This window comes from Staurois parvus, unplaced genomic scaffold (assembly GCF_062004578.1).
Source record: "Staurois parvus isolate SC_StPar_1 unplaced genomic scaffold, SC_StPar_1.0 ptg000154l, whole genome shotgun sequence".
In the NCBI taxonomy this organism is placed as follows: Eukaryota; Metazoa; Chordata; class Amphibia; order Anura; family Ranidae; genus Staurois; species Staurois parvus.
In genome coordinates, this window is record NW_028317950.1 from 14,010,642 (window position 1) to 14,037,481 (window position 26,840).

The window sequence follows — 26,840 nt, forward strand, 5'->3', positions numbered from 1 at the left end:
TTTTTAAATAGATAGATAATAAATAGATAAATAGAGAGGGCCAACAAGTCCTGAAACCACATATCCTGGCAGGTCTGAGTTCACTGGAAACACTACAACTTGAGTGAAAGTCCACAATATCACAATTTATTTATTTATTTATTTATTTCAGGTACTTATACAGCACCGTCCATTTAAGCAGCGCTTTACATATATATTGTACATTCACATCAGTCCCTAACCCTCAAGGGGCGTACAATCTAAGGTCCCTAACTCACATTCCTACATACACATACTAGGGCCAATTTAGACAGGATCCAATTAGCCTACCAGCACAATAGTAATAGAAGGACTAAAAAATGGTCCTGGAGAAATTGTCGCCTTAGTTTGCCTTCATTGCTGTTCAGGTGTGTGGGCTAGGCATTAGGTCATGTAGTCGGTTCTAAAGGGGAGTATTACCCTCCGGTCACATCAGGTGCGACTTCGCATGCGATTTGCATGCCCTACGACTTGCAAATTGCATGCCAAGTTGCACCCTATTGTCCACTATTAGAACGGTCATATTGGTGCGGTTGTAACTTGCCGCAGCGATTTTTAAAGTAGAGCATGCACTACTTTTGTTGCGATTTGCATAGACATCTGTGTCAGATGTCTTGCAAATCACAACTGAAATCAGCAGGTCACCCGATTTTGAAATTGTGCGACTTCACTGTAAGCTTTGATGTGACCAGGGGCTTAGCGTTCAGACTGGCTAATCATCTCCTGCAGTGATCATATGACCATGTGCTTAGGTTCATGGAAATGGCCAGCACTAGAGGGAGCCCAGAGCATAATTTTCTCCAGGAAATGTAAGTCTGTGTGCCTTTCTGCTGCTGATTATTTGAGTATTCCTGTTAACATAATTTTATATGAATCTTTAAACATTGCAAATAAGGCCCCATGTACACAGGACACTTCTGAATGATGGAAACTGACTGCTGGAAAACGTAGATTAAAAAATGTCTGTTTAGCCGTGTTTGCATACCGCGTTTATGCGCGTTCATACGTAGTTTTTTTTAAGATAACCTCAGGAGACCTTCCAAAATGCCCAGAAAGCACTGAAAAACAATAAAAAATTAACTATTTTAGATATTTTGAGAGAAGCAGAGAGAGCAGTATTTGTTGAGATTAGCTGTCTTTTTTTTGTGGTGTTTGGATGTGTTCCAGCTCATTGCTGTGCAGAAATTATTGCAGCAGTGTCTAACATATTTTTTTCATGCAAAATCTCAAAGTATGGTGTACCAGGTCCATATGAGTACCGGGAAAACACTTTACATGCATTTTTCATGATGAAAAAAGGCTCTGGACAGCAACTGAATATGGAAGAGATAAAAAAACTTTAAACGCCTATAAACGCAGTTAGGAGCGTTTAGCCGCATTTACAAGTGTTTTGCGTTTGAAACGCTGACAAAATCTACTGCTGAACGCAAGTTTTCTGCGTTCAAAAAAACGACTGTAAACTCAACTGCCTGTAAATGACTGTAAAATGGGAAAACATTAGGGTGAGTTCAGGGGCTGCTGAAAAAAATGCTGAACAGCTCCTGAACGTCAGTTTATCAGCTGCAGTGTACATGAGCCCTAAGACTAAGGCATAGATGGGCTAGATTTTGGGCTGTTCAGCCCACCAAAGAGAAAATCTGTCTAATGGAAGGAAAATTTCCCCAAAGGGACAATGGGTCAATTCTGATTTTATACAAATGAAAGAAAACAAGTTTTGGTTTTAGATATACTTTATCTGGGTCACCTGGCCCAGCATGCTGAGCAATTACTGTTCAAATGTTCCTACAAATTCTTCTGAAGTATAAATGCTAATCTTCATAAATGGACTATAGCCCCTCAAAGTTATCACTAAGTTCTCCATTTTGTTTCAACCAGTCCCAAAGGGACTTTGTTACACAAAAACAGATCCTCTACGATTTTTCTGTGTGTCTACAGGTTGCTTCTACTAAACCTGGCCTTCACAAGGTGACAGTGCGCAGCTCACCTGGTATCAGAAGAATCTGACACATGATGGAGCCGCAGGGCAATGTGGCTCTTACAGCGTCAGAGCATTAGGTACAGCACTGACAACTCCGTAACACCAGGACAACAGGGTAAAAAAATCTTTTCTGCCAGCCGCAGGGTGACAAATCATACCTGAAAGCTAATAAATTCCTCTTCTGTCCTTGAATGCATATAATTAGACACTGCTAAGTATAGCTTCAATTGTGTAATATACAGTATATTTATTTCCAAGTATGCAGGTGATCGTGTCATACCAAGACAGAGCACTGTGTTGTATAACAGATTTAGAACAGTCTACATAACACAAGAGAGGGTCAGAGACTGCAGAAATGATACAAGAGATGGTCAGAGATGGCAGACATAATACAAGAGATCGTCAGATACTACAGACATGATACAAGAGATGGTCAGAGACTGAATACATGACACAGGAGATGGTCAGGGACTGCAGACATGACACAAGGGATGGTCAGAGACTGAAGACATGACACAAGAGATGGTCAGAGACTGAAGACATGACACAAGAGATGGTCGGAGACTAAAGACATGACTCTAGAGATGGTCAGAGATTGCAGACATGATACAGGAGATGGTCAGAGACAGAAGACATGATACAGGAGATAGCCAGAGACTGCAGACATGACACAAGAGATGGTCAGAGATTGCAGACATGATACATGAGATGGTCAGAGACTGCAGACATGACTCTAGAGATGGTCAGAGATTGCAGACATGATACAAGAGATGATGAGAGACTGCAGACATAATAAAAGATGGTCAGAGACTGCAGACATGATACAAAAGATAGTCAGAGACTGCAGACATGATACAAGAGATGGTAAGAGGCTGCATATATGATACAAGAGATGGTCTGAGAAAGCAGACACGTTATAGGAGATTGTTAGAGATTGTAGACATGCTACTAGAAATCATTGATATAACAGGGCACAAGGGAAACACGGGTTAGTGTCTGCAGGGGCCCTCTCACTGAGTCCAGCAATGGGGCACTATTCCTCCAAGTGAAACCAGCAATGGGGCACTATTCCTCCCAGTGACACCAACAATGGGACACTATTCCTTCCAATGACACCAACAATGGAGCACTATTCCCACTCCTACTGACCAGAAGTGCTATGTCTTTTTTTTTTTTACCCCCACTGACCACCAAATTAGAGGCATTGTTTACTGCCACTGACACTGGGGCATTTTCTACTCCTGGGGGACCACAGTCTGACCTCCCTAATGTCTGAAGGACAATAAACTGGCCCTTTGATTAGAAAGCTTGGAGACCCCTGGTCTAAATGATCTTTACCGATTACATTCTTGTTGCTATTGTTAAGTAATCAGCAGTACCCTAGTTCACACCAGTGCGGTCAGCTCCAGTGCGTTCCAGCACCAGAAAAAAAGTAGAACATGCTGCATTTTTTTCTGCACTGAAATGTACTGGAACGCAGTAAAACACATCAAAAACACACCGGAACGCACCAAAAAAGCACTGGAACGCACAAATCCTTATATACAGTAAGTTAAAGAAAAAGAGAGGGGGAAAAATGAACTGGAACACATCGAAAACGAGTCTAAAATACAGTGGAATGCATCATGCAGAAACACATCAGGAATGCATCCTGACTGCATTTCTATGGGGTGAACTGGCCTTTACACTAAAAAACCCTTTCCCACAGAGGAAAATGAACCCTTATTTATTTCAACCACTTGAAGTGTATGTATTCATTTCTTCCTAAACAAGCTTAAAGCGGAGTTCCACTCACACTGTAAAAAAATAAAAGTCAGCAGCTAAAAAAACAGCCACTAAAATGTTCTTCAGTTCCGCAGTCTCCTCCCCGCAGCCCATTTCACTGGCCATCCTCTGTGCCCGGGGCCAGCATCTTCAGTGCGGGCACCTAGCTGTGACTTCCTGTGGCTTCATAGCCGGGTGCCCACTGCGCATGCGTGAGTAGTGCTGCGCTTTCTGAACAGTCCCATAGTCTTCTGGGACCTGTCACGTGTCCCAGAAGACTACGGGGAGGGAGGGAGACAACTTCCACTTCCAATCACCTAGATGATCGCAGCGGAAGTGGGAGCGAGTACCTGTCAATTTTGGGTACTCGCCCACCCCCTGCTCCCCAAAGGTGCCAATCCTTAATGGTAAGAGGGGGGACCAGTCTTTAAAGCGGAACTTTCATTTTTGGGTGAAGCTCCGCTTTAACTGACCACAGACATTAGAGAGTGGTCAGGTATGTAGACGTCCCTAAACACAGACATTTGAACTGAGCAGTTTTTTCATTTTTCAAGTCGCTGGAGCAGAGTCTTGGTTAGTCCATGTTAGAAATTCTGTGTATAGCCCTACAGAACGGACAATGCACAGTCCACATGTGTTTATCTGCTATCTCACTTCAACAAGGAAAAAGGAAACTTTATTTAGAGAAAAGACATAATGTATACCATAGATGCAGCTACAAACCTATAAACACTGCCATCTACTGGATGAAGACTATATCTCTACTGAATACAGATGTAGTTGTTGCACAACGTACAAGAACACTGTATTCCAACAGTCTTTGTATAATCGAGCCAGAAGGAGCATCAAACACACTTGCTGGGAGACCAGAAATGTATTTTATTTATTCTGCAAATGGATAATAAAGGACATCCCATGCATTTCGGGGCCAAACAATCCCTTTTCATCAGGGCTTTAGCAATTGTCCCAGTTTCTGTTGAACTCAGAGCCTGGCTAAATTAATTAGAGTCAGGAACATAAATAGTAAATTGGGACTTGTGTTAAATGGGTTGTGGATTGGTGTTTTCTTGGCTCTGGCAGTTCAAAGACATCTCAAGCTGGGTGACCCTTATTCCCGGGAGACCCTTTTGTGATGAGCCTCTGAACCCAGGCTATTTGGCTTAATGATAGATTCCAGGCATGGGAATTTTTTCATAGTTACTTTGGTTCAACTTGGACCAATGTAACTATGCAGATATCATCCCTCTGGGATCCCTCTGGAAGCTGAGAATCACTGTAGTAGGCACCACAACTACAGTGGTCTCCAGTAGCTTCCAGGTCCTGTAAATCAGTCTCTGATTGGACAAGGTATAGTTTATGATATCACCTTCTTACCTCTCTACCTAACCCAATCAGAGAATGCTTTGCATTTTTTCATGCCAAGTGGGCAACCTGCTATGTTGACAATGCAACAGGGCAGCCTTTTGGCTTGAGAGTCAAAACCTAGTGGACATCACTGGAGTAACAGTGCCTACTATAGTGATTTCCAGCTACTAGAAGGATCCCACAGGTATCGTACATGCGTAGTTACAGTGGTCCAATATACATACCAGGAATTCAGCTTTAACATAGATCTGCCTCAGCTTTAACATAGATCTGCTAAGGATTCGCACCCAATACCTTGCATACCGCCCCATTGAGAAACTTTTGGTTGACACTGTTTGCTGATAGCTCCTGGCTCCTAGAATCTATGTGGATTTGTCCAGGCCTGATTATCTCTAACATTACTTGCCTTGGACCTTTGTTTGTTTGTACTGTGTTTTGCTGGCTGTCACAGCAATGGATCCATAGGTATTTTATATGCAAGTGGTTTATTGTGGCTTCCTGTGCAACAAGACCTGGAGCTGTTTATTCGTTGTCAAGCCAATGTTCTCTTCCTCACACCCGGAGGATATTGGCTCTCTCTGGAACACGTGATCTATCAGGAATCTTGAACATTTTCATTCTTCCACGAATGACTCAACCTGCTGGGTCTGCCGGCCATGGTGTGACATTACCAAACACACAAATACAGGCATGAATGCATATATCATATTACAAGCTGTGGATGTCCAGCTGCTGCAGAACTACAAACCCCAGCCTGTCTGGCCAAAACTGCTGAAGCGCCCATGACTACATATTTTGGTTATAGAGGGTCAAGTAGAGCTCCATGCAAAACCTGTTTTCTCTTTTTGGATAGTGTGGAAAATTTAGAACCCCTGTAAGGATTTTATTGCTGTTTGCTCTTTATTTGTCATCAGGACAGAGAGTGCGAAGAAATCCAAAATGTCATTTTGGAACAGAAGAAGAGGGAATATACAGTATTTAATGCTGACACTTGTTATTCTTATTATTATTGCTTATATAGAGCCGTCAATTTACTCAGCGTTTTATATATATATTGTACATTCATATCAGTTGTTGATGCCCAATTAGAGTTTCTTTAAATCTTACTCCCTGGATAAGATGTCAATTCCATAAGAAATTAAAGGGTAACTCCACTCTCATGGGAAAAAAGCAAATTTAAAAAAATAATATAGCATATAGAAATGCGACACAATTATTATTATAATAAAATGTTATTAAAAATGACTTTTCCTTTTCAATCTGCAGTGTTGTAATTTTCTGTAAAATGCAATGCAATATTACAACCCCGAAGCTTTTCATGCACAGATGGTGTACAGGACGCCCCCTAGAAATGTAATTTCCTGCTTGTGTGATTGGCTCACTGATATTCCTGGAAGTCTACACTAAGATACACGTCAGATTTTGGACATCCCCTGCAACAAAAATGTCATTTTTGTTGAGGTACTCCCAAAGGGAAATCGCGTCTGCAGGGATGCCAACCCTGCCACTTTCCTCATTAGAACTTCACAAGTGCAGCAGCTGATTGAGAATTATAAAATCACTCCCATGCACATTCATTTTGCCCATGGATGCAGACAAACAGCTATTTCTTGAGAATAACAAAAGGTAGGAATCTGCAACAAAGTTTGTTAAAATCCCTGCAATGCACATAGATTAACCAAAGGGGAATGAAAATTGGAGTTACTCTTCAAGGTTTGCATGTCAGCACTCAAGCTCACCAGGCCCCCTCTGTTTATTGTCTTTTGTGATGAAAAGTGGCCTTCCAGTGACTTAGTTCCTCCCTGCTTTACAAAAGGTGTTACATCTACCACCTACACTACTTAAAACACTAATTTAAAAAGAATCCCAATGATACTTTCCTTCTACCACTCCGTGCTACCATCTTTAAATGTTCCACACATGCACAGATGTCCCGTAGGTCTCTGCCTGGTCTGCACACAAGCAGGGGATTCCTGTGCATGTGCATACGTGTGGCTGGTTTCTGGGACCTTGTTGAGAACCATGGCATGTATGCACAAGCATTAGAATCTCCCGCAAGGGGCACTACCCTTGTAAGGGCCGCTGGATTTTGAATGGGTCCCTCTATACTCTGCATGGCCAGGCCACATGCATTTTTCCACACTTTGCAAACTAAATACAAAGAACAGTCCTTGAGCTTGGTTTTGTGATTTTATTAAGGGGTTAAGAACTTGGATGGGGTCTAGGGGTATATAGGATTACCGAAGAACTGCAGAACATGAAGACAAACTCCTTAGCAACTATGTACAAAAAATGTGGATAGCAACAGTCTCTTTGATGAGCACCAAAGGCTCTTTCTAGTGTACCTCCTCAGACCCCGGATTATTCCTCCTCTTCACCCAGCTGCCTGAGGGTATCCCTGGACAAGGAGACCCAAGAGCTGTTAATTTAGAACAGTCCCAGATAAGAAGCTAGTTGGGTCTTGCACCTGGCTGCCCTCTCCCCTTATCTGGCCCAGGGGGTGTAAGAGTGCACACACTGTCCTCTCCTGTTAGCTTAGTTGGTTGGTAGCTGCCTTCAGGCCTTACGCTGGGCTGGCTCCTTCCCTGCTACACAAGCTGTCCTCCCTGGAAGATGCTGAGGCAGTGGAGAGCAAATTTTCCAGCAACCTGCCTGTAGGTAGGCTCCCCTACCTGGGGTCCCCTCCCAGGCTCCATACTCCAGCCTTCCTCAATCCATCTTCCACCCAAGACTGCACACCTCTCCCCAGGCTCTGCCACATTTGGGGGTTGCCCTGGTCACCATGCCCAGCCTCCTGCCAAGGGATTGGCCAAGGTCCCCCAAACATGCAGATCTGGGCCTCCTTCCCTCCTTCTCCCCTGTTCCAGAAAGTTCTTAAGTTTCTGGAAAGGTGGGAGGGCTACCAAAGCCCTGACCTGTAGAACCACTCAGCCTGTCCTGAAGACAACTCCTGCCTCACTCCCAAGCTGACTCGTCTTAGGCTGCTACCCAGCCTCTCTCTAAAAAAAGGAAAACAACAAACTCTATCTAGCAGACAAGCTATGGGTCTCCTCCAGTTCTCAAATACCTGAAAGAGAGGAAAGAGAGTAGCATCGTGTCTGTGCACATGTTGAATCTGGCAACGCGGCATGCCTCCTGCGTTGTACGACATGGACATCCCAGAAGGTAATGTGGGGGTAGTTTCGTACATCATTCTCAAAATACATTTCCAAAAATGATGAAACTTTTTCCAATTCTGTAAATGGCAGGAACCAGGCTGGCATAATATCCACTTTAATTATGTCTCTAGTTACTGGGCTTTGTTAAACCTATGAGATACTGGGCTGTGAACTCTCACAGACCAATAATGTACCAGCGACAGTAGTGACAGAGCTACTTTAACTGCCCAAAACAGAAGGTAAAATAGGGGTGAGCTATGCTGTTGTAATATGCTATATACAGAACAGCATGGGAATTTGGCGAACTTTTTGTTGGTTTCTGTGGTTTTCTTCTGTTTCATATACTAGAAAATTGCAACTAATAAGTATTGAAGTGGAACGTGAGGCACAAATAATAATTTTAGGATCTCATTGATAAGTCCCATATACAGTAAATGTCGTACCTTACTTACATGTATTCTGTAGGTGCACCGTCCAATTCCTTTCCCACCTTGAGGTCTTGCTATTATCTGCCTTGTATTCTCTTTGTCCTGGTCAAATCTAATCCAGAACACCATCACATCTGTTTTGATCATAAAACAATGAAGATATAAAATGGGAAACTTTATGATTGTAGTATACTAGTGCCCAGACAGTCCTACCACAAAGCTAAGTCTTCAGCTATTGGGCTACTTTAATATGTCAACGCAATGTTGTAACCTATAGCATCCAACTGGATTTATGATCTCTGATTGTTTAGTAGAGATCCCTGTAATTTAAATACCTACCCCCCTCACTATATACAGTAGGCAAATGTAGTGTATGTCTAGCCTTTTGTACCTTTGGTTACATATGTAGGCTACTGTTATAAACACACATGGACATATCGTCAATATGAAATAGGCTGTTTTAGAATATCGCTTATCATTACCACGCCCTACACGTTTCGTAGGAAATTACATCATTGGGGGACTGGGACTAGCCAGTCCCCTAATGACATAATTTCCAATGAAATGCTTGGGGCATGGCTACCAGGTAACATTATCACAGTGTCCTGCATCAACCACTTCCCGTCCGGCCCATGTATATAAACGGCCGGACAGGAGCAGTGCAGGGGCGGGTGGCCGTTTATAAATGTCCTCCCCGCTCCCTGCTTGTGCACACTCCCTGAGAGTGTGCAGTACCGCGATCCGGTGCCCAAGGACACAGCGGAACACTGATCATTGTACTTGACCTCTGTGTGAGGCCCCGATCATGTGATCACTGATTGGCCAATCAGTAATCACATGAATAGTAGTAAGCAAAATGTCATTTCTGACATCATTGCTTACTACGTGTGAAATGTGTGAATGATTACAGAGATCACATGGTACAAGGCTATTCACAACAGCCTTGTACCATGTGACAAGCTGTGACCAATTACAGCTCACACAATATTTCTCAATGGCTGCAAGAAGGAGAAATTATTGCTTTTACAGCCTTTATGGGTGTAAAAGCAATCAGTGTAAAAAAAAAAAAATCTTCATCACCCCCCACAAGTAGTACAGTGTCACTACAGTGACACTGTACTGCTAGGGTGACGGTATGTAAAGAAAAAAAAAACCATAATAATATAAAAAAATAAAATAAAAATGTAAAAAAAATTTTTGAAAATGTATAATTTTTGGTTATAAACTAATTTGGGTTATTTATTTTTTTTACTACAAAGATAACTGAATACATTTTGGCCAAGATTTATGAAGAAAGATTATTTATTTGCAAAATTTTATAAGAAAAACACTTTTTTTTCAAAATTTTTGGATTTTTTCATTTATATAGCAAAAAAAAATAAATATCCCAGTGGTGAATAAATACCACCAAAATAAAGTTTTATCTGTCTCAAAAAATGCTAAAAAATTCACATGGGTACAGTGTTGCATGACCGTGCAATTGTCATTCAAAATGTGATAGCACTGAAAGCTGAAAATTGGCCTGGACAGGAAGGGGGTAAAAGCTTCTGGACTTGAAGTGGTTAAGGATCAGCCTGCTATACAGTAATAAGACACTGTGGTGATACAGTTTTGGATGTTTCTGCTATATGGTTCAACTTATGAGTTATAATAAAAGCTTAGTTTTTACATACTTCACATTGTATCTGTACTGTTTGATGGTGATGCCTGGGGTGATGGAGGTGATCTATACTGAAGACGGGGCTTACACCAGGAAGCCATCTTATGATCAATAACCTTGAGCACTGTTGATCATTTATAATCTAATGGTCCATGTCATGTCATTTGGTAACAGGGTCTTTTAATGGTGGTGCACCATGGTGGAATCACTGGTTTACACTTCGATAGCAGAAGTGTGGAAGCACATCGAGTCAACATATGAACTGTTATGTAGTTTGTATTTGGTGGTAACCTTATGAACTGGTTTTGGGTTTTTCACTGCACTTGCACTCTAATTTGCAATCCATGCACTTGCACCCAAATTTGCATAAGGTTTATATTCAAGTACTTTTTGCACTTAATGCATATATGAATTGTACGTATATATATTTAGTTTACATTTTGGGAATTAGCGCTGCAAATTTTTTATCTATAAAAACTTTATTATACATCCCATTTACAAACTGTGGTCATTAATATACAATTGTCCCTTCACTCCGCACCACCAATGACTACCCTTTGTGACTATAAAATTTTCCACTCTCCTGAGAGGGCTTTCCACAAGATTTAGGTGTATATCTGTGGTCGTTTGTGCCTGGTTAGCCAATAGAACATTTGTGAGGTCAGACACTGATGTTGGATAAGACTTGGCTTGCAGTTAGAGTTCCAAATCATTCCAAAGGTATTCAGTAGGGTTGAGTTCAGGGCTTTGTCCAGACCCCTTGAGTTTCTCCACACCAAGCCATGGGGTTGGTTTACTAAAAGTGGAGAGTACAAAATCTGGTGCAGCTCTGCAGAGAAACCAATCAGCTTCTAGGTTTTATTGTCAAAGCGTAATTGAACAAGCCAAAGTTAGAAACTGATTGGCTACCATGCACAGCTGAAAGAGATTTTGCACTCTCTGGTTTTAGTAAATCAACCCCCAAGTCTTTGTAGAGCTGGCTTTTTGCACAGGGGCACTGTCACACTGGTTCAGAAAAGGGCCTTCACCAAATTACTGGCAGATGGTTGGAAGCGCATATTTGTCTAAAATGTCTTTGTATGCTGTAGCATTAACAGTGCCATTCACTGAAACACCTTAGTCGTTTGGAGGGATATCCATGTACATTTTGCCATAAAGTATATGTGTTTCAGCCCAGGGGCGGACTGACAACTCATGGGGCCCCCGGGCAATAGGGGATCATAGGGCCCCTGTGTCCATGCCCAAACTCAAAAAAGCCTATGAAAAAGGTACCAGGGGCATCTCATGGGGCCCCCTACTGACCCCGGGCTCTCGAGCAGTGCCCGAGTTTCCAAATGGTCAGTCCGCCCCTGTTTCAGCCATAGAAATTCCAGGTACTCCTGTATATGTTCTTATATCAGTACAAAACCTGTGAGACTTTAAAAGCTTTGGTCTGCCAAACATGCAAGCCTCTTCTTGTGTCTCCAGATACAGCTGGGTACCCATATCCCTAAACTTTTTACAGCAGGGTAAGTTCTACTGTCTTACATCCCAGTACAGAACAATGCTTCGAACTCTGAACTCCACACAGGTCTACTCTAGAGCTGGAGACCCAAATAGAAGATGCCAACACCACCAATTTGCCATTTTTCCAAACCAGTTTTGCTAACTAGTTAGGAGTAGCAGCCTGAGTTAAAAAATGAACAGCAATTCCTAGGCTGCTTCTGTCTTTCCTATAATACAGTGATCTTGCAACAGCCAAATTTCAGCCTAGTGTAGAGGTCATGCTGGTCTTTGTGGTTTTAAAAAGAAAGCAGGTCGCTTGAGCCTGCTGTAGATGGACTATCGCTGTGATTCACCAGCTGACCATATGCGACCCCCGCTTGACGTCTACAAGCGTCAAAGCTATCCTTTTGCTGGCGTTTCTATGGCATTATGTGTTGTTTGTTTATCTGGTCAGCATAGGTTTAACCAGCTCATAGACGAACCTGCATTGCAGTCCAGCCAGCAACCATTAGGTTAAGTGACTCAGCTGCTTGTGGATGCAGTATTGAAGTGCTTGTTGCCCTCCCTTTTCAAGACCTGCCTGGTTCTCCCTGTCTTGTGGGGGAGATCGCTATGGCCTCATGAAGCCGTGACTGCTGCAGGCGGAGGGGCTGTTCTGTGTGTCTGCCGCATACAGATGAGCCTGCAAGGATGAGGCTTCCCTGCTTGTTGTGGCACGCTCGTAGGGTGGGGTGAGGGAATCACAGCATTGCACATCTTGGAGGGAGAAGAGAAATTGGAAATGACACCTCCATGATGGTTGTAAGACAGTAGTGTCACCTGTTACAGATACACTAAGGAGGGGGGGTTGGTTTGTTGTGGGGTGAAGATCTACAGGCCAAGGTATGGAAAAGACCGATGTACTGAGCCTGAATCACAGCTGAACATCCAAGGAAGAGAATTTGAGGGACCACAAAGACAGGACAGCCTGAGGATGGAGGTGAAGTCGGGGTTTACCCTTCAGAAAGCCTTGCTGCAGCCAGTGAGGATGTGTATGCTGGACATGCCGCTGTCTCTACAGGACCAGGAAGTGAGTAAACACCAGGCATTACAACTGCTGTCTTGTCCTGGGTCAACATTGCATGGAGCATGGGGAATGCAGGAATTAAAGTAATGGGACTAAAGAAGACATAGAGATGTCACTCTTGGCAATCAGATTCCGTTGTTTATTCCCAGATCCCAACAGGGGTCAGAGGCTGGTTTGATGCCAGGGGAGACACAGATAATTACTCTTTCATATTGCTTTAAAGGAACCAGTTCGATCCAAGCCTATACGGCAACATCAGAATAAACGTCTGAACCTGTGTGGTTGCTATGGTCAATGCCAAAAGTACAACCGGAGAAAAGTGTGTTGTCCATAGCAACCAGCTAGTTGCTGACTTCAGAAAAATGACAGCTGGAATCTGGTTGCTAAGGGCAACAGCTCTATTATCTGTTATTTTTAGTTGTCACAAATGATCTCAAAAGTCTGCTTTAAAGACCTGAAAACTGTCAGGATGGAAACACTGGAGTGGTCATCACTGGTTTGTTTTTGAAAGCTCAAGCCCTTTCATTCTTATCCTTGCGTCACCAAACAAAACAATTGCGCAGCCATGCGTCTCCAAGATAGATGGCTTATTACATATCGAAGCAAGGCTAAGCATGACAGCTCTGAAGCTTACACTTTAAATAACAGCTTCCCGTTTTCTGTTCTGACATGGAGCCTCTTAACCCTTTACATGCTGCCTGTGCATCTATATGATTGTCATGTTCAGATCTGTCCGACGTAATGCAATAGAACAATCCAGTCGGGACAAAGAAATATGCATAGAAAATCGTTCAACTGGATTGCGAGTTGTTTGGGGGGTTTTTATGTTCTTTGTAAACTTAAAGTGGAGCCATGACTCAGACCCTTGTAGGAACCCTGTCCATACCACTCCCCTTGTAAACAATGGGAAAGATCGCTTTTGTGATATTTTTCCAACATAGTCTGTCTGTGGCCAATGTATTAGTAAGTCATGACAGCACTAGTGCTGCAGGTGAAATCTGAATTTTCATGGCCCTGGGCAGTGGTGTGGTGTGATAGGCGCGGTATTAGGAATGACTGCTTGAAGAAGAAGAAAAACCATTTATCACCTTCCCGCCCGGCCGTCAATCTGCTATAGGCCGGGCAGGAAGCTGTTACTTAAAGTGTAAGCTTCAGAGCTGTCATGCTTATCCTTGCTTTGATATGTAACAAGCCATCTATCTTGGAGAAGCATGGCTGCATTATTAAGTGTTCTTGCATGGCAAGACCACTTCCTGTTATCTCACATATATATTCTTATTATTATAGCCAAATTTACCACCCTGACTCCTCCCACAGTTTTTACACTACATAGACAGTAATATACCGAAACGTGCGGATTGTTCCTGATTGGTGTGCTATTACTTTGTGGAACGTTTCGCCGAATGGTTCACAAAATATCAGCGTTTTTGTGGTGAAATTGGTCCCATAGGAATGAATGGCGGAATGTTCAAAACTAGAGTGGGAGCTGACAAAAGCTAGAGTGTGAGCTGAAAAATCAGGACATGATTTCTAAACTGCCATCACTCCCTCATTTTCAAGCCCACCTACACAAATCTTATATCAAAACGTTCAGCTATCCCTGCTGCCACTAAAAATGTCCACGGCTAAGCCATAGACCTGATAGTTTTCACAATATGACCATTTGTTTGCAACTCACGCTGCCCATGGACCTTTTCAGTTACTCCAGCCACTCCAACCACACAACAGTTACTCAAGCCACTCCACCCAGTTACTCCAGTTGTAGACTACTGGTGGAGGCAAGAACACTTCACACAATTTCCCCAGAAATTGTACCTTTTATAGTTATTATTGTTATTATACAATATTTATATAGCGCCAACAGTTTGCTCAGCGCTGTACATTATAATGGGAGACAGTACACGAGACAGCACAGTAACAATACAATACAATACAATACATGAGGGGTTCAAGGGCCCTGCTCTTTCGAGTGGTACAGGAGGAAATAGCTGTGGGGGATGGAGTGGTAGGAAGAGTGGAGGAGATCGGTAATTAGGTGAGGGCGGGGTAGGCTTCCCTGAAGAGATGGGTTTTCAGGGTGCACCTAAAGGTGAGGAGGGTAGGTGACAGTCTGATTGATTGGGGTAGTGAGTTCCAGAGGATAGGGGAAGCCCTGGAGAGGTCCTGGAGACAGGCATGGGAGGAGGAGACCAGGGCACTAGAGAGTAGGAGGTCTTGTGAGGAGCAGAGAGTACGTTTTGGGTGATATATGGATATCAGGTCGGTGATGTATTTGGGGCGGTGTTATGAATAGCTTTGTACATCAATGTTAGTAATTTGAATTTTATGCATTGGGCAATCAGAAGCCAGTGGAGGGATTGGCAGAGGGGGGTGGCGGATACGGAGCGGTTAGTAAGGTGGATGAGTCTGGCCGCAGAATTAGTATAGACTGAAGCGGGGATAGCCTGTGATGGGGTAGGCCGGTGAGGAGGGAGTTACAGTAGTCAAGTCGTGATATAATAAGGGAGTGAATGAGTTGCTTTGTAGTTTCTGGGGTTATGAACGGACGTATCTTGGAGATGTTGCGGAGGTGGAGTCTACATGAATTTGTCAGCTGCATGCTTGTTTTGTTTGGTGACGCAAGGATAAGCATGACAGGGCTTGAGCTTTCAAAGACAAGACAGTGATGACCACTCCAATGTTTCCATCCCGACAGTTTTCAGGTCTTTAAAGCACTCACCGTTGTGACTGTGCGTCATATGGCGTCCTGCCAAAACGAGCCGCTCACGGGGCTGTGCAGCGGCGTGATCTGTCACCGGCTGAATCCACGGGATACAGCCAATGACATATCACTACACCTTCCTGTTGCCAGTATCATGTGACCGCTGTGACTAATCACAGCAGATCACATGTCAATTGTATACAATGGATGGCCTCCTGTCATGCCATCCATTGTATACAATTATGTTGTTAGCTGTGACTAGTCAAGGCAGTCACATGATACAGACAGGACCAATCACAGCTCATCTGTATCATGTGATCAGCTTTGCCCAATCACAGTTAATCACAACAAAAGACTGAATGAATCAGTTTCATTCAGTAACAATGATTGTAAATATCAATTAAATACATTGGTATTAGCAATCATAACGTGTTAAAAAAAAAATCTTGATCACTTGCCCAGAGTAGTTCAATGTTACTATGGTAACACTGTATTGCTTTGGTCACAGTGTGCTGAAAAATAAAATGGTAAAAAAAAAGAAAAAATGTAATAAAAAAAAATAATAGAAGCATTTGAAAAAAATACAAATTTAATTATTATAATTATTTTCACTAAAGAAATGTAGCAGAATACATTTTGACCTAAATTTATGAAGAAATGTTATTTATTTGCAAAATTTTATAACAGAAACGAAGAAATGTGCGTTTTTCTTTTAAAAGTTTCAGACGTTTTTTGTTTTATTTAGCAAAAAATAAAAAATTCAGTGGTGATTAAATACCACCAAAAGAAAGCTTTATTTGTTTGAAAAAAATGATAAACATTTCATATGGGTACAGTGTTGCATAACCGCGCAATTGTCATTCAAAGTGTGACAGTGCTGAAAGCTGAAAATTGGCCTGGGCAGGAAGGGGGTATAGGTGCCCAGTATTGAAGTGATTAAATTACTGTCTAGATCATGATGATGATGATCAATAATAGATATAATAATAATATAATGATGGTGACAATGATATTAATATTACCAAAAAAAAAAAGTGTTTTCTTGTTGAATGAGATTTCCATCTAAATGTTCCATTTTTTATTTTTGTGATGGGAACCATTGAAAAGAAGCTATTTTTACTAGTAGAATTAGGCCAATAGTAACTATACTGGTGAAAAATGTATGTTATTTACACAGCATGTACTACTGAAATTCTTTCCTAAGGCGGAGTTACACTTTAACTGCTCCTTATATTAATGTCCATTTTTCATAATATTTGAAATATTTTTTTTTTCTCAGGAATTTAATTATCTGTTGCGATCAACTGGGGCCAGATTAAATGTTGCTTATAATATTTTTTCGTGCACCTTAGCCAGCAAAGGGTGGATAAGAGTGAGATGTTAATAGAAATGTGCAGAGAGGAAACAGCATGCACCAAGTGCCTTGTTGTAGTGTGTACATCAGTCAGCTCCTCCCCCTCCTCTCAACGCTTTGACGTTGTACAACAGCAGTTTCACGTCTCTCTCTGGCAGTGTATCATCCTGAAAGCAAAAAACCCGACTTGGCATTTTCCCGGTGATTCATGAAGTGCACATTTTACATTCATAGCAACTCACTTTCGATTTTCGTTTGTTGATAAACAGTCAGTTAGGGATTGCGGGAAAACTGCTTCACTAGATGAAGTCAAGTTTCTCTCCTAAATCTGTGGGGGTGATTTATGAAAACTGGACTGGAGGAAAAAGGGGCTTTTTAGCCACAAAAAGTAATCAGATTTTCATGTTAAGGAAGGGGGGGGGGGGCTCCATTCTGGACTACTGTTATGTCCACTGAAATTATTTGGATGATTTCTTTAAAAGGCAACTCTGATCAGGACTTCTGTTTTGGTTGTCAGTGGAGATCTGGTGGATCGGATAATTCAGCTGGCTTGTGTCTTCCAGAGGCTCCATGGGTTAGATATCCCCATGGAAGAGAGTTTCATGGTTACATAGCTGGACTGAAATAAACAAATCCCATCAAGGTCAACCACATAAAAAAAAAATGTTTTTACTAAAACCTTGTAGATGTTTGCAAAATGAAAAAAAAATTATTTTGTTTCGTTTCAATTCGTTATTTGACAATTTTGTTTTGTTCGTTTAATTAGTTTTCTGGAATTCGTTTTGTTTATTTGAATTCGACCGAATTTGAATCTTCAAACGGATAATTCCAACAGATTAAAAAACAATTTGAACGGATTCGAAAATAATTCCAACAGATTCGAAAACAATTCTAACAGATTCGAAAATAATTCCAACAGATTTGAAAACAATTCTAACAGATTCGATAATAATTGTAACAGATTTGATAATAATTCTAACGTTTCAATCCATAATCCACAATGCATGTGTGTTTTTGCTGATATATGGGCTATACAGGGATGGACTGAAAACTCATGGGGCCCCCGGGCAATAGGGGATCATGGGGCCCCTGTGTCCTCGCCCACACTCAAACCACACCCAAAAAAGCCTATGAAAGGTAACAGGGGCAACTCATGGGGCCCCCTACTGACCCCGGGCCCTCAAGCAGTGCCCGAGTTTCCAAATAGTCAGTCCGCCCCTGCTTATAGGGCCACCCATGATTTGTGCCACCCATGGCTGGAGTCATGGGTGGCTTGATGAGTCCAAAATTCAAGCCCTCTATTGTCAGCTTTACTATGTCCAGGCCTGTCTGACACCAAGCCTTTCTTCTCTTTTTAGTGAACATGCTTGCCACAGCCCTATTCCTTCCTATGGATGTGTAGCACCCTCCTAGTTTAGCTAGGAGATGCTAGAGTCCTGATTATCAATGAGGAAGGCTGAGTAGCAGCCTGGGTGTAATAGCCAGAAGGTCAAATTGTGGTCAGGAGTTGAGATGCTCTGCAGGTTGGCCTCCCCTAGAATTTACCTATGCTCTAGGGCTTTGGAGGAAAGTTCCTAGAGGCAGTGGGTATATCTGAGGAGTGGCTGGCTTACACTCTAGAGGGATCCTAGCCAATCCTCAACAGAAGGCTTGGTAAGGGGCTGAAACACCCTTAAATGTGTTGGAGCATGCTCAGCTGCAGAAGAGTTTGGGTGGAAGATAGAGAGAAAGATGTGAGGCTGAAGGCAGGAAGCCTATGAAAGGTAACAGGGGAAACTCATGGGGCCCTCTACTGACCCCGGGCCCTCAAGCAGTGGCCGAGTTCTCAAATGGTCAGTCCGCCCCTGGGGCTATATGAAGAGTTGCATGACCATATTGGAAATTTCAGCAAAAAGTGTCTTTGTTGATCCCTACTCATGTCACCATAGTGGAGCTCACAATTTTTTGTAAAGTATTTTACTCTTTTCTAATCTATTCTATTCTTTTCTATTATTTTATATTATATTCTAATGTATTCTGTTCAAATTCATTCTATTCAAAATTCGAATTTCTGAAGGCAGTTATAGTCTTTCTATTTTATTGTATTGTTTTTCTATATTATTCTATTCTTTGATTCTCTATTCTAATCTTTTCTATTCAGTTCTTTGTCTATTCTACTCTAATCTTTTCTAATCTATTCTAATTGGTTCTGTTCCTTTATTTTCTGTTCTATTTTGCTCTGTTTTACACTAGAAAATCAAAGAATAGAATAGAAAATAATAGCGTAAAACAGAGCAAAATAGAACAGAAAATAAAGGAACAGAATAGAATCAATTAGAATAGACTAGAAAAGAATAGAATAGACAATCAAAGAATAGAATAGAAAAGAATAGAAAAGATTAGAATAGAAAATCAAAGAATAGAATAGAAAAGAATAGAATTCATTAGAATAGAATAGAAAAGATTAGAATATACTAGAAAATCAAAGAATAGAATAGAAAATAATAGTATATTCTAATCTTTTCTATTCTATTCTAATGAATTCTATTCTTTTCTATTCTATTCTTTGATTTTCTATTCTAATCTTTCTATTCTTTTCTATTCTATTCTTTGATTTTCTATTCTATTCTTTTCTATTCTATGCTAATAGATTCTATTATTTTCTATTCCTTTATTTTCTATCCTATTTTGTTCTGTTTTACTCTATTATTTTCTACTGTATTCTGTTCTCTTTTATTCTATTCTGTTCATTTTTCATCTATTCTTTTCTATTTCTTTATTTTCTGTTCTATTTTATTCTATTCTTGTGTTCAAAGTTGATTTGGTTTTCAAATTTGTTTTCGAAAGTGTTTTTGAATTCGAATCGATTTAAATTTCGGTCGAATTTTGTTTTCATTGTTTCAGATTTGTTACTATTGTAATTCGGAATTTGGATACATCCGAATCTCCTAATAATGGAAAATTTGTCCAAATTTCATTTCTGAATGAAACGAAATGCACATGTCTAAAACCTTGCAACCTTAGAACTGTAGACTAAGAATTGATCCATAAAATAACCCTTACTATGTGTGCTTCAAATGATCAAAAAAATCCTTCCTAATCTCAAAAGGTAATTTGATACTCTTAAAATCAATATTCTACAGTGTTACTACTCTTACATTTAAAAGCCAGTTATATTTGGTCCATTCATAAACATATCCATTTAAAGGAGTCTAAAGGCATCACTATATCACAGCTGGATTCCTCAATTATATCCTTATTCTACAGTATGGAAAATCCATTGAAGGCGATGTCAACATTTAGACATGAAGGGTCCTTGGGAGTGGGACATGAATGGAAATTCTGGTGGAAATAACCTTTCACTGGAGCCAATGGGCAATAGATAGCTCCTTTAGATTGTAAGGTCTCAAGAGCAGATCCCTTCCCCCCAACCTAATTGTCTTGAAATGTATTGTTACTGTACTGCCTCCCTTTATTTTATAAAGCACAGATAGATAGAGAGTCTTGATCTGGGAGATAGGACAATCTCATGTCTATTGGGCAGTCTCACATAGCTGTCTGCAAAGGATACATTTGATCCTCCCGTGTTCCTTTTCTTGCCTCAACAGGAACACTTTTGTGTTTAAGGCAAAAGCTGTTCCTGGAAACATTGTCAGATAATGTCCAATTCCCATCCGTCCTTTGTCTGATGTATATGGCCAGCTTAAATAAAAGTGTCCATAGCTGCCAAAGATTGGGCAGATCAAGCCAATGCACAATACTCAGTGTCCAAATGGACAGCCTAATCCAACCAATCCAGGTCACCTGGTAATGTGGCTCTCATGCTCATCCATCTTTCATTCAATCTGGCTGCTTAGAATGTGAGGGACAGCCTGTTGTATAGGAGAGCATGATTGTCTAAGTCAGGGGTTTCCAAAACTTTCTAAACAAACATCCAGTTTACTGTCATTCAGACTTTCAGAGTGTGGCCAGTGGGAGTAGAAAATGCCCTGGCTTCAATGGGAGTAAACAATGCCCCATCATTGGTGGAACGAACAGTACCATCTTGTTGGTATCAGGGCAAGGAATAATGCCACAACATTGGAGTCAGTGGGAAGGATAGTACCTTGCGTTGGTGTCAGTGAGAGAAATTGTGCCCCATTGTTGCTGTCAGTTGGAAGAATAGTTCCTTGTATCAGTGGGAGGAATAGCGCCCCATAGGCCAGATAAAGGAAAGCGAAAGGCTACATCTAGCCCTGGGGCCTTAGTTTGGGGACCCACTGATCTAAGTAAACCTATTTAGCCACTTTCATGGGAATAGACACTTTGATGTGTGCAGAGTGGATTGCTGCTGCTTATTAGGTATTTATACCCAGTTTTTTTTATAATATATTTTGTTGGTTTAACATTTTGAGAAAATAGCAGTGTACATCACATACTGCATACAGGTAAGATTGCACATAACATTTTGGTGGTTTTAGCATCTAAAGCAAGATACATTCTCTAGCATGCTGGGTGAATTTGCAAGACAATGTATATTTTACTACAAAGTTTCTTTGTAGTCATCTGTTTACATATACACATAAGGTTCAGTATATTAGAGGTTGGGTGAATGTGTAGATATGATCCAACAGCCTGAAGGCATCTATGCTAGCAGTAGCATTCCCAAATGAGGTGTTGCTTTGTTTGACTGTTCATGTTGGATTTGTGGACAAAATCCTCTGATCGCTTCTCCCCTTGACCAGCCTGGGCCAATGTTGTCTGATGATAGGTGTAGGTATGATCCAACAGCCTGAAGGCATCTATGCTTGCAGTAGCATTCCCAAATTAGGTGTTGCTTTGTTTGACTGTTCATGTTGGATTTGTGGACAAAATCCTCTGATCGCTTCTCCCCTTGACCAGCCTGGGCCAATGTTGTCTGATGATGACCTAAACATTGTCTTCTGATCTCATAAGCATGGACAGTTCTACGTTGTTTACAAACCCCCTATGAATAATGTAGTCCTTGTCCATATCTGTCGTCCATGACTTTCATGAATCTACCCATAATTGCCTACATGAGAAAAGGTCACCTTTTGGCCTAATATATCCATCTGTAACTCATCATATCCACCTTGGACAAAAAAACTGGTTAACCTAATAGCCTGCCCCTCTACTTCTGATATTACTACTTCTAATGTTCCCTGCCCCTGCTAGATCCTTGTGAATTAAGTACCCAAAGGGAATCTGTGATTCTTTCCTCTTATCTCCATGATGAAGTGTTAGGCATCTAGGTAGACAATCCTCAGACGCAAGTTCTATCAAGTGGGGTGGGTTACTAGCCCTGTGTAAGCTCCATCTCAGAAGGACCTGAAATATACACAGAGCTTTTAGTCTTTGGGCAAACAAATGGGGGGAGTGTGGGGACAGTAACTATCAGTAGCAGAGGGGACAGGCTTTTCAGAACGATTTAAGTTATAACTAAAGGAAAAACTTTTTTTTAGTTTTGGAGTGGAGATAGATAAGAACCCTTGTTAGAAACTTGTCAGTTTGTATCAGGGTGGATAAAAATCAATGATTTTTTTTTAAAAAAATCAAAAAAATCTGATTTTTTTTATTTAAATCGGATTATTTTGAATAAAATGCTTTTTGAGGAAAATATATTACCATCCAAAGGTTATTCCATCATGAAATAAAGATTAGTTTTTTAATTATGTAGAATAAAGCTGTATATGTTTAATTGTTTTGGTAAATAAATTCCATGAATCCATTCACAATGTCATGCTCTTCCAGAGGTTTTTGTAAGATTATTGGGCAGTTTCTCTGCCTACAAGATATTATCACAGATGATTGGTTTACTTTTGCAGTTCTCAAAACTGAATTTGACTCAGCGGAGATCACATGCCTCTTCTTCACAGCAAAAATGTTATAGCATGAACAGAGTTAAGAAAAAGACCTTAATCCTAACTTCTACAAACCTATGAATACAGAATCAACCCCTTCACTGCTAAATTTCAAGAAGTTCAGTGAATAGAATAGAAACAATATTTTTCTGATTGTTTGGAGTGGAATAGATCTGCACAAGAAGAAAGTGAAACTAAGTGTGAGGAGGAAGGGGCTGACAGTCTCTTAAAGTTTCTTAAAATATATATATTTTGTTTAGCCAAATTAGTTAAACATGGATGTTTGTTTAAGCAAATAACATATGCTGGAATGTTATTGTTTCAGTTGAAAAAATCTATTTAAATTGTTATTATTAAGGTAATGATTATTTTTCTCCTTCCTAAGTACAACAGAAAAGTTGTCCAAATATGAATGATTAACCTATTAAACTGGGGATAAAAAAAACTAATATGAAAAGTTGTTATTCTAAAAATCTTCATCTACTTGCATATTAAAGTTATACCAGCAAGAATTAGTCTATGTAGAAAACTATGATTTAAATCAAGACTTACTGTCTAGTGATTTAAATCGTGATTTAAATCGTGATTTAAATCAGTTTGATTTAAATCAAATCCACCCTGGTTTGTATTACTGTCTGTGCCCTCGTTAGGAAGATTTACCCTCTCTATTTGTCCTGTTTACCATTATCATCAAAAGTGAAAGTAAAAGAAACTCCAAATTCTGGGTTGTCGCCAGAAAAGTAATAGAAGAGAAATCTTCCAATGGGGACACTAGTTCTGGTGACCTGGGGAAGGGGGGGGGGGGCAAACAATTCCCTTAATTTGCAAATATTTTCTCACTTCCTGTTTTGGCTATGGGACAGGAAGTGAAGATGAATCTCCCCAATGGGACACATGGCAACAAAATAAACTGACAGGGGTCATGACCCTCGCTTTCTCTGTCCAAAATAAAAAAAAAATTTCCCTGTAGTTCTATTTTAATGGGAAAAGTGACAGGTTAACTTTAAAATTTGTATAATTCACTGCTGGGTTTCTTTTAAACAGCGCTGTGTTTGACGCCAAATTGTTGTGTTTAGCCTGGCTGAGCTCAGCCAGGGTCGGATGGAAATTTTTGGAGAGAAAGGAGACTTTGCCAGCTGTGGAGGAACCTTCTTGTGTGTTATTCCTGCTTGGCATGCTCAGGAAAAGTAAGCTATCAGAAGGTAGAAATTTTGGGGTCCTTCCTTGGAGTGTCAGTCCAGTACAACCAATGCAGTTAGTAGGCTGCAGCACTAGAAAATTGTGAGCCTTGGAGAGAATATGATGAGTGAATTCCAAAGGAAGGGTGTAGTCACTAAGATGTGATAAAGGGGTGGACATGTGACTATACAGAAGATCAGGGCTATATGGGCTTTGCCTCTGGGTTCTAGCTGGGTTCTCATTTCACTGAATACTCCGTGTGAAGGGAGCTCACAAGACACATATTAGGGGCCTGAGGCTACCCATGAAAAGTCTCAAAAAATGTGCAGTTTAGTCTCAATCATTCATCTTTGGAAAAATGTCTGAATTTTTAGTAAAGCGTTTCTTAACAGAAGACCAGCATCACAAGAAAAATAAATCCACAATATTGAACATCTGTTTTTCAACCTTAAAGCTGAACTCAAGAACAGCTAAATACACATAACAGAGTTATTTTACTTGACAAAAGATTTGTATTTCTGTCCATCCAGATCCTAAGATTTACACAGCTTTGACACACAGCAGGGTCCTATCTGGTAGATCTGATCTTTTCAGATTCCCTGCAGTTCATTTGCACTTACAGGTCTTGTCACACCCCTAACCTGTAAATGGACAATGAAAGGATATAGACAGATTTATAAGTTAATTTCTTTGTCACTCTGCTCTCTCCTCCTCTCTGAATGTTCCTTTATTAGCACATGAGCACAATTGATTGACTCCTTGGGCTGCTTCTCCCACTCCCCAACTAAGCTCTGCTGTACAATAACTACAAGAGGCTGATATCAAGTCAAATTCAGGTGCTGACACTACTTGCATTAAGAAAATAGATTGAATGATGTATTAATGAATACAGAGCTGTATTAATTTGTGTCTTTGACATCTGCCTGGAGTTAAGCTTTAACCACTTCCTGTCCGGCCCAGCAGGGGCGGACTGACCATTTGGAAACTCGGGCACTGCCCGAGGGCCCGGGGTCAGTAGGGGGCCCCATGAGATGCCCCTGGTACCTTTTTCATAGGCTTTTTTGAGTTTGGGCAAGGACACAGGGGCCCCATGATCCCCTGTTGCCCGGGGGCCCCATGGGTTGTCAGTCCACCCCTGGTCCGGCCCATGTATATAAACAGCCGGACAGAAGCATTGCAGGAGCGGGTGGACATTTGTAAACATCCTCCCTGTTTCCCTGCCTGTACGCACTCCCTGGGAGAACACGGCACCATGATTCAGTGCCCACTGTGTCATCAGGACACAGCGGAACACCGATCGCTGTACTGGACCTCTGTGTAAGGTCCGGATCATGTGATCACTGATTGGCCAATCAGTGATCACATGAACAGTAGTAAGCAAGATGTCACTTTCTGACATCATTGCTTACTACTTGTGAAATCAGTGAATGATCACAGAGGTCACATGGTACAAAGCTATTTACAACAGCCTTGTACCATGTTCCAAGCTGTGACCAATCACAGCTCACACAGTATTTCTCAATGGCTGCAAGAATGCAGCCAGAGAGAAGGAGAAATGATTGCTTTCACAGCCTCTATGGGTGTAAAAGCAATCAGTGTAAAAAAAAAAAAATCTTCATTTCCCCCCACAAGTAGTACAGTGTCACTATGGTTGATCATTTTCTTTTCCATCAAATGATGCGGCATCCATACGTTCCTAACACATTACCCAGTCCATATCAGTATAGATATCCAGCATGGTATTTTTCCCCATTGAGATCCGATGTGTTTTCAAGTGTTCCTTTATTTTTTTGTATAGTTACATCTGTTTAATACTGTCCTGGACTGTTATCGGTTATATTGTTCTCAGCTATCTCTGAGGACTACAGAACCACTCCTTTTTATATTACGGAGAGTAGGAGAGGTATAGGGTGCTGTAGTCCTATCTTGTTTCTGTTGTACTAATACAGAAGGGTAAGTAAGTGTTGTCGTCTTAGGGAAGAACTTGTGGTACTGGCAGAATCACCAAACTAATGCTGCCACCAAATCTATAGACTGGTAAGTCTGGTGCAATATGTCACATTTTTGTTTCAGGGTTTATATATGCTTTAAAGTAGTACTAAAAGGCCATTTTTGTATTTTTAAATACATCAGAAATGTAGTGCATCATCATACATTGCCCCTCAAAAATAGTCCAGAAACACTTAAGTGGAACTAAACTCATCAATTTGTTTGAATTGGTTTAAAAAAAAAACAGTTACATTCTTGGCATGCTGGGAATGCAAACTGTCACATTTGCATGTACTGTAAGTCAAACTGCCAAACTGATCACGTGTGCAGCACAATGGTGGTTGGAAATCAAACAGAGGCTAAGATGGTAGCTTCCTTGACTGAAGAGGATCCTTCAGTTCCTCTTTATGCTAGGCAAACATGGGTAACATTTTATTCTTTTTGTTCAGCCACATGGTTGAATGAAACAAATTGTATTGATTTCCCCATCCACACATTTGATGTGGATGGGAGAATCCTCCCCACTGTGTAATTGTATTGTGCAGCAGCTCATTGGTTGCATGCAAAAATTTTTAAGCAGCAACCTTCATGAGAAGTTAATCGATAGATCATTTTCAAACATCTAGTCTCAACTACATGCACAATCCCCCTACCTCAGGACTACATGTCACCTACATGCCACCAAGTAGTGCACATGAAAGGGTGGCTCTAAAAGATCCTGCGAGCAAAGGAGCCACCCTTACAACTGAAGTATGGACCAGACGCCTGGGGACAGTGGGAAAAGGAGGGACAGAAATAAATACAATGCAGAAGATGCTGGCAAGTACATAAACCCTACCTTAAAGTAGTTGTAAA

The 26,840-nt window shown here is 41.0% G+C and overlaps 1 protein-coding gene across 3 annotated transcripts in view; it reads left to right on the plus strand.

The window, feature by feature from the left end:
• RALGDS (ral guanine nucleotide dissociation stimulator) overlaps positions 1-26,840 on the plus strand; it is a 227,798-nt gene that overhangs the window by 37,375 nt on the left and 163,583 nt on the right. Inside the window, exon 1 of one of the 3 annotated variants that reach the window (XM_089675075.1) lies at positions 12,429-12,925. The exons of 1 other annotated variant lie outside the window; for it this stretch is intronic. In XM_089675075.1, coding sequence (XP_089531201.1) covers positions 12,830-12,925 — 96 coding nt within the window. In that variant the 5' untranslated portion in view covers positions 12,429-12,829. Of the gene's footprint in view, positions 1-12,428; positions 12,926-26,840 lie in introns of those variants that run through there. One more of the 3 variants, XM_089675076.1, reaches the window with a different exon arrangement.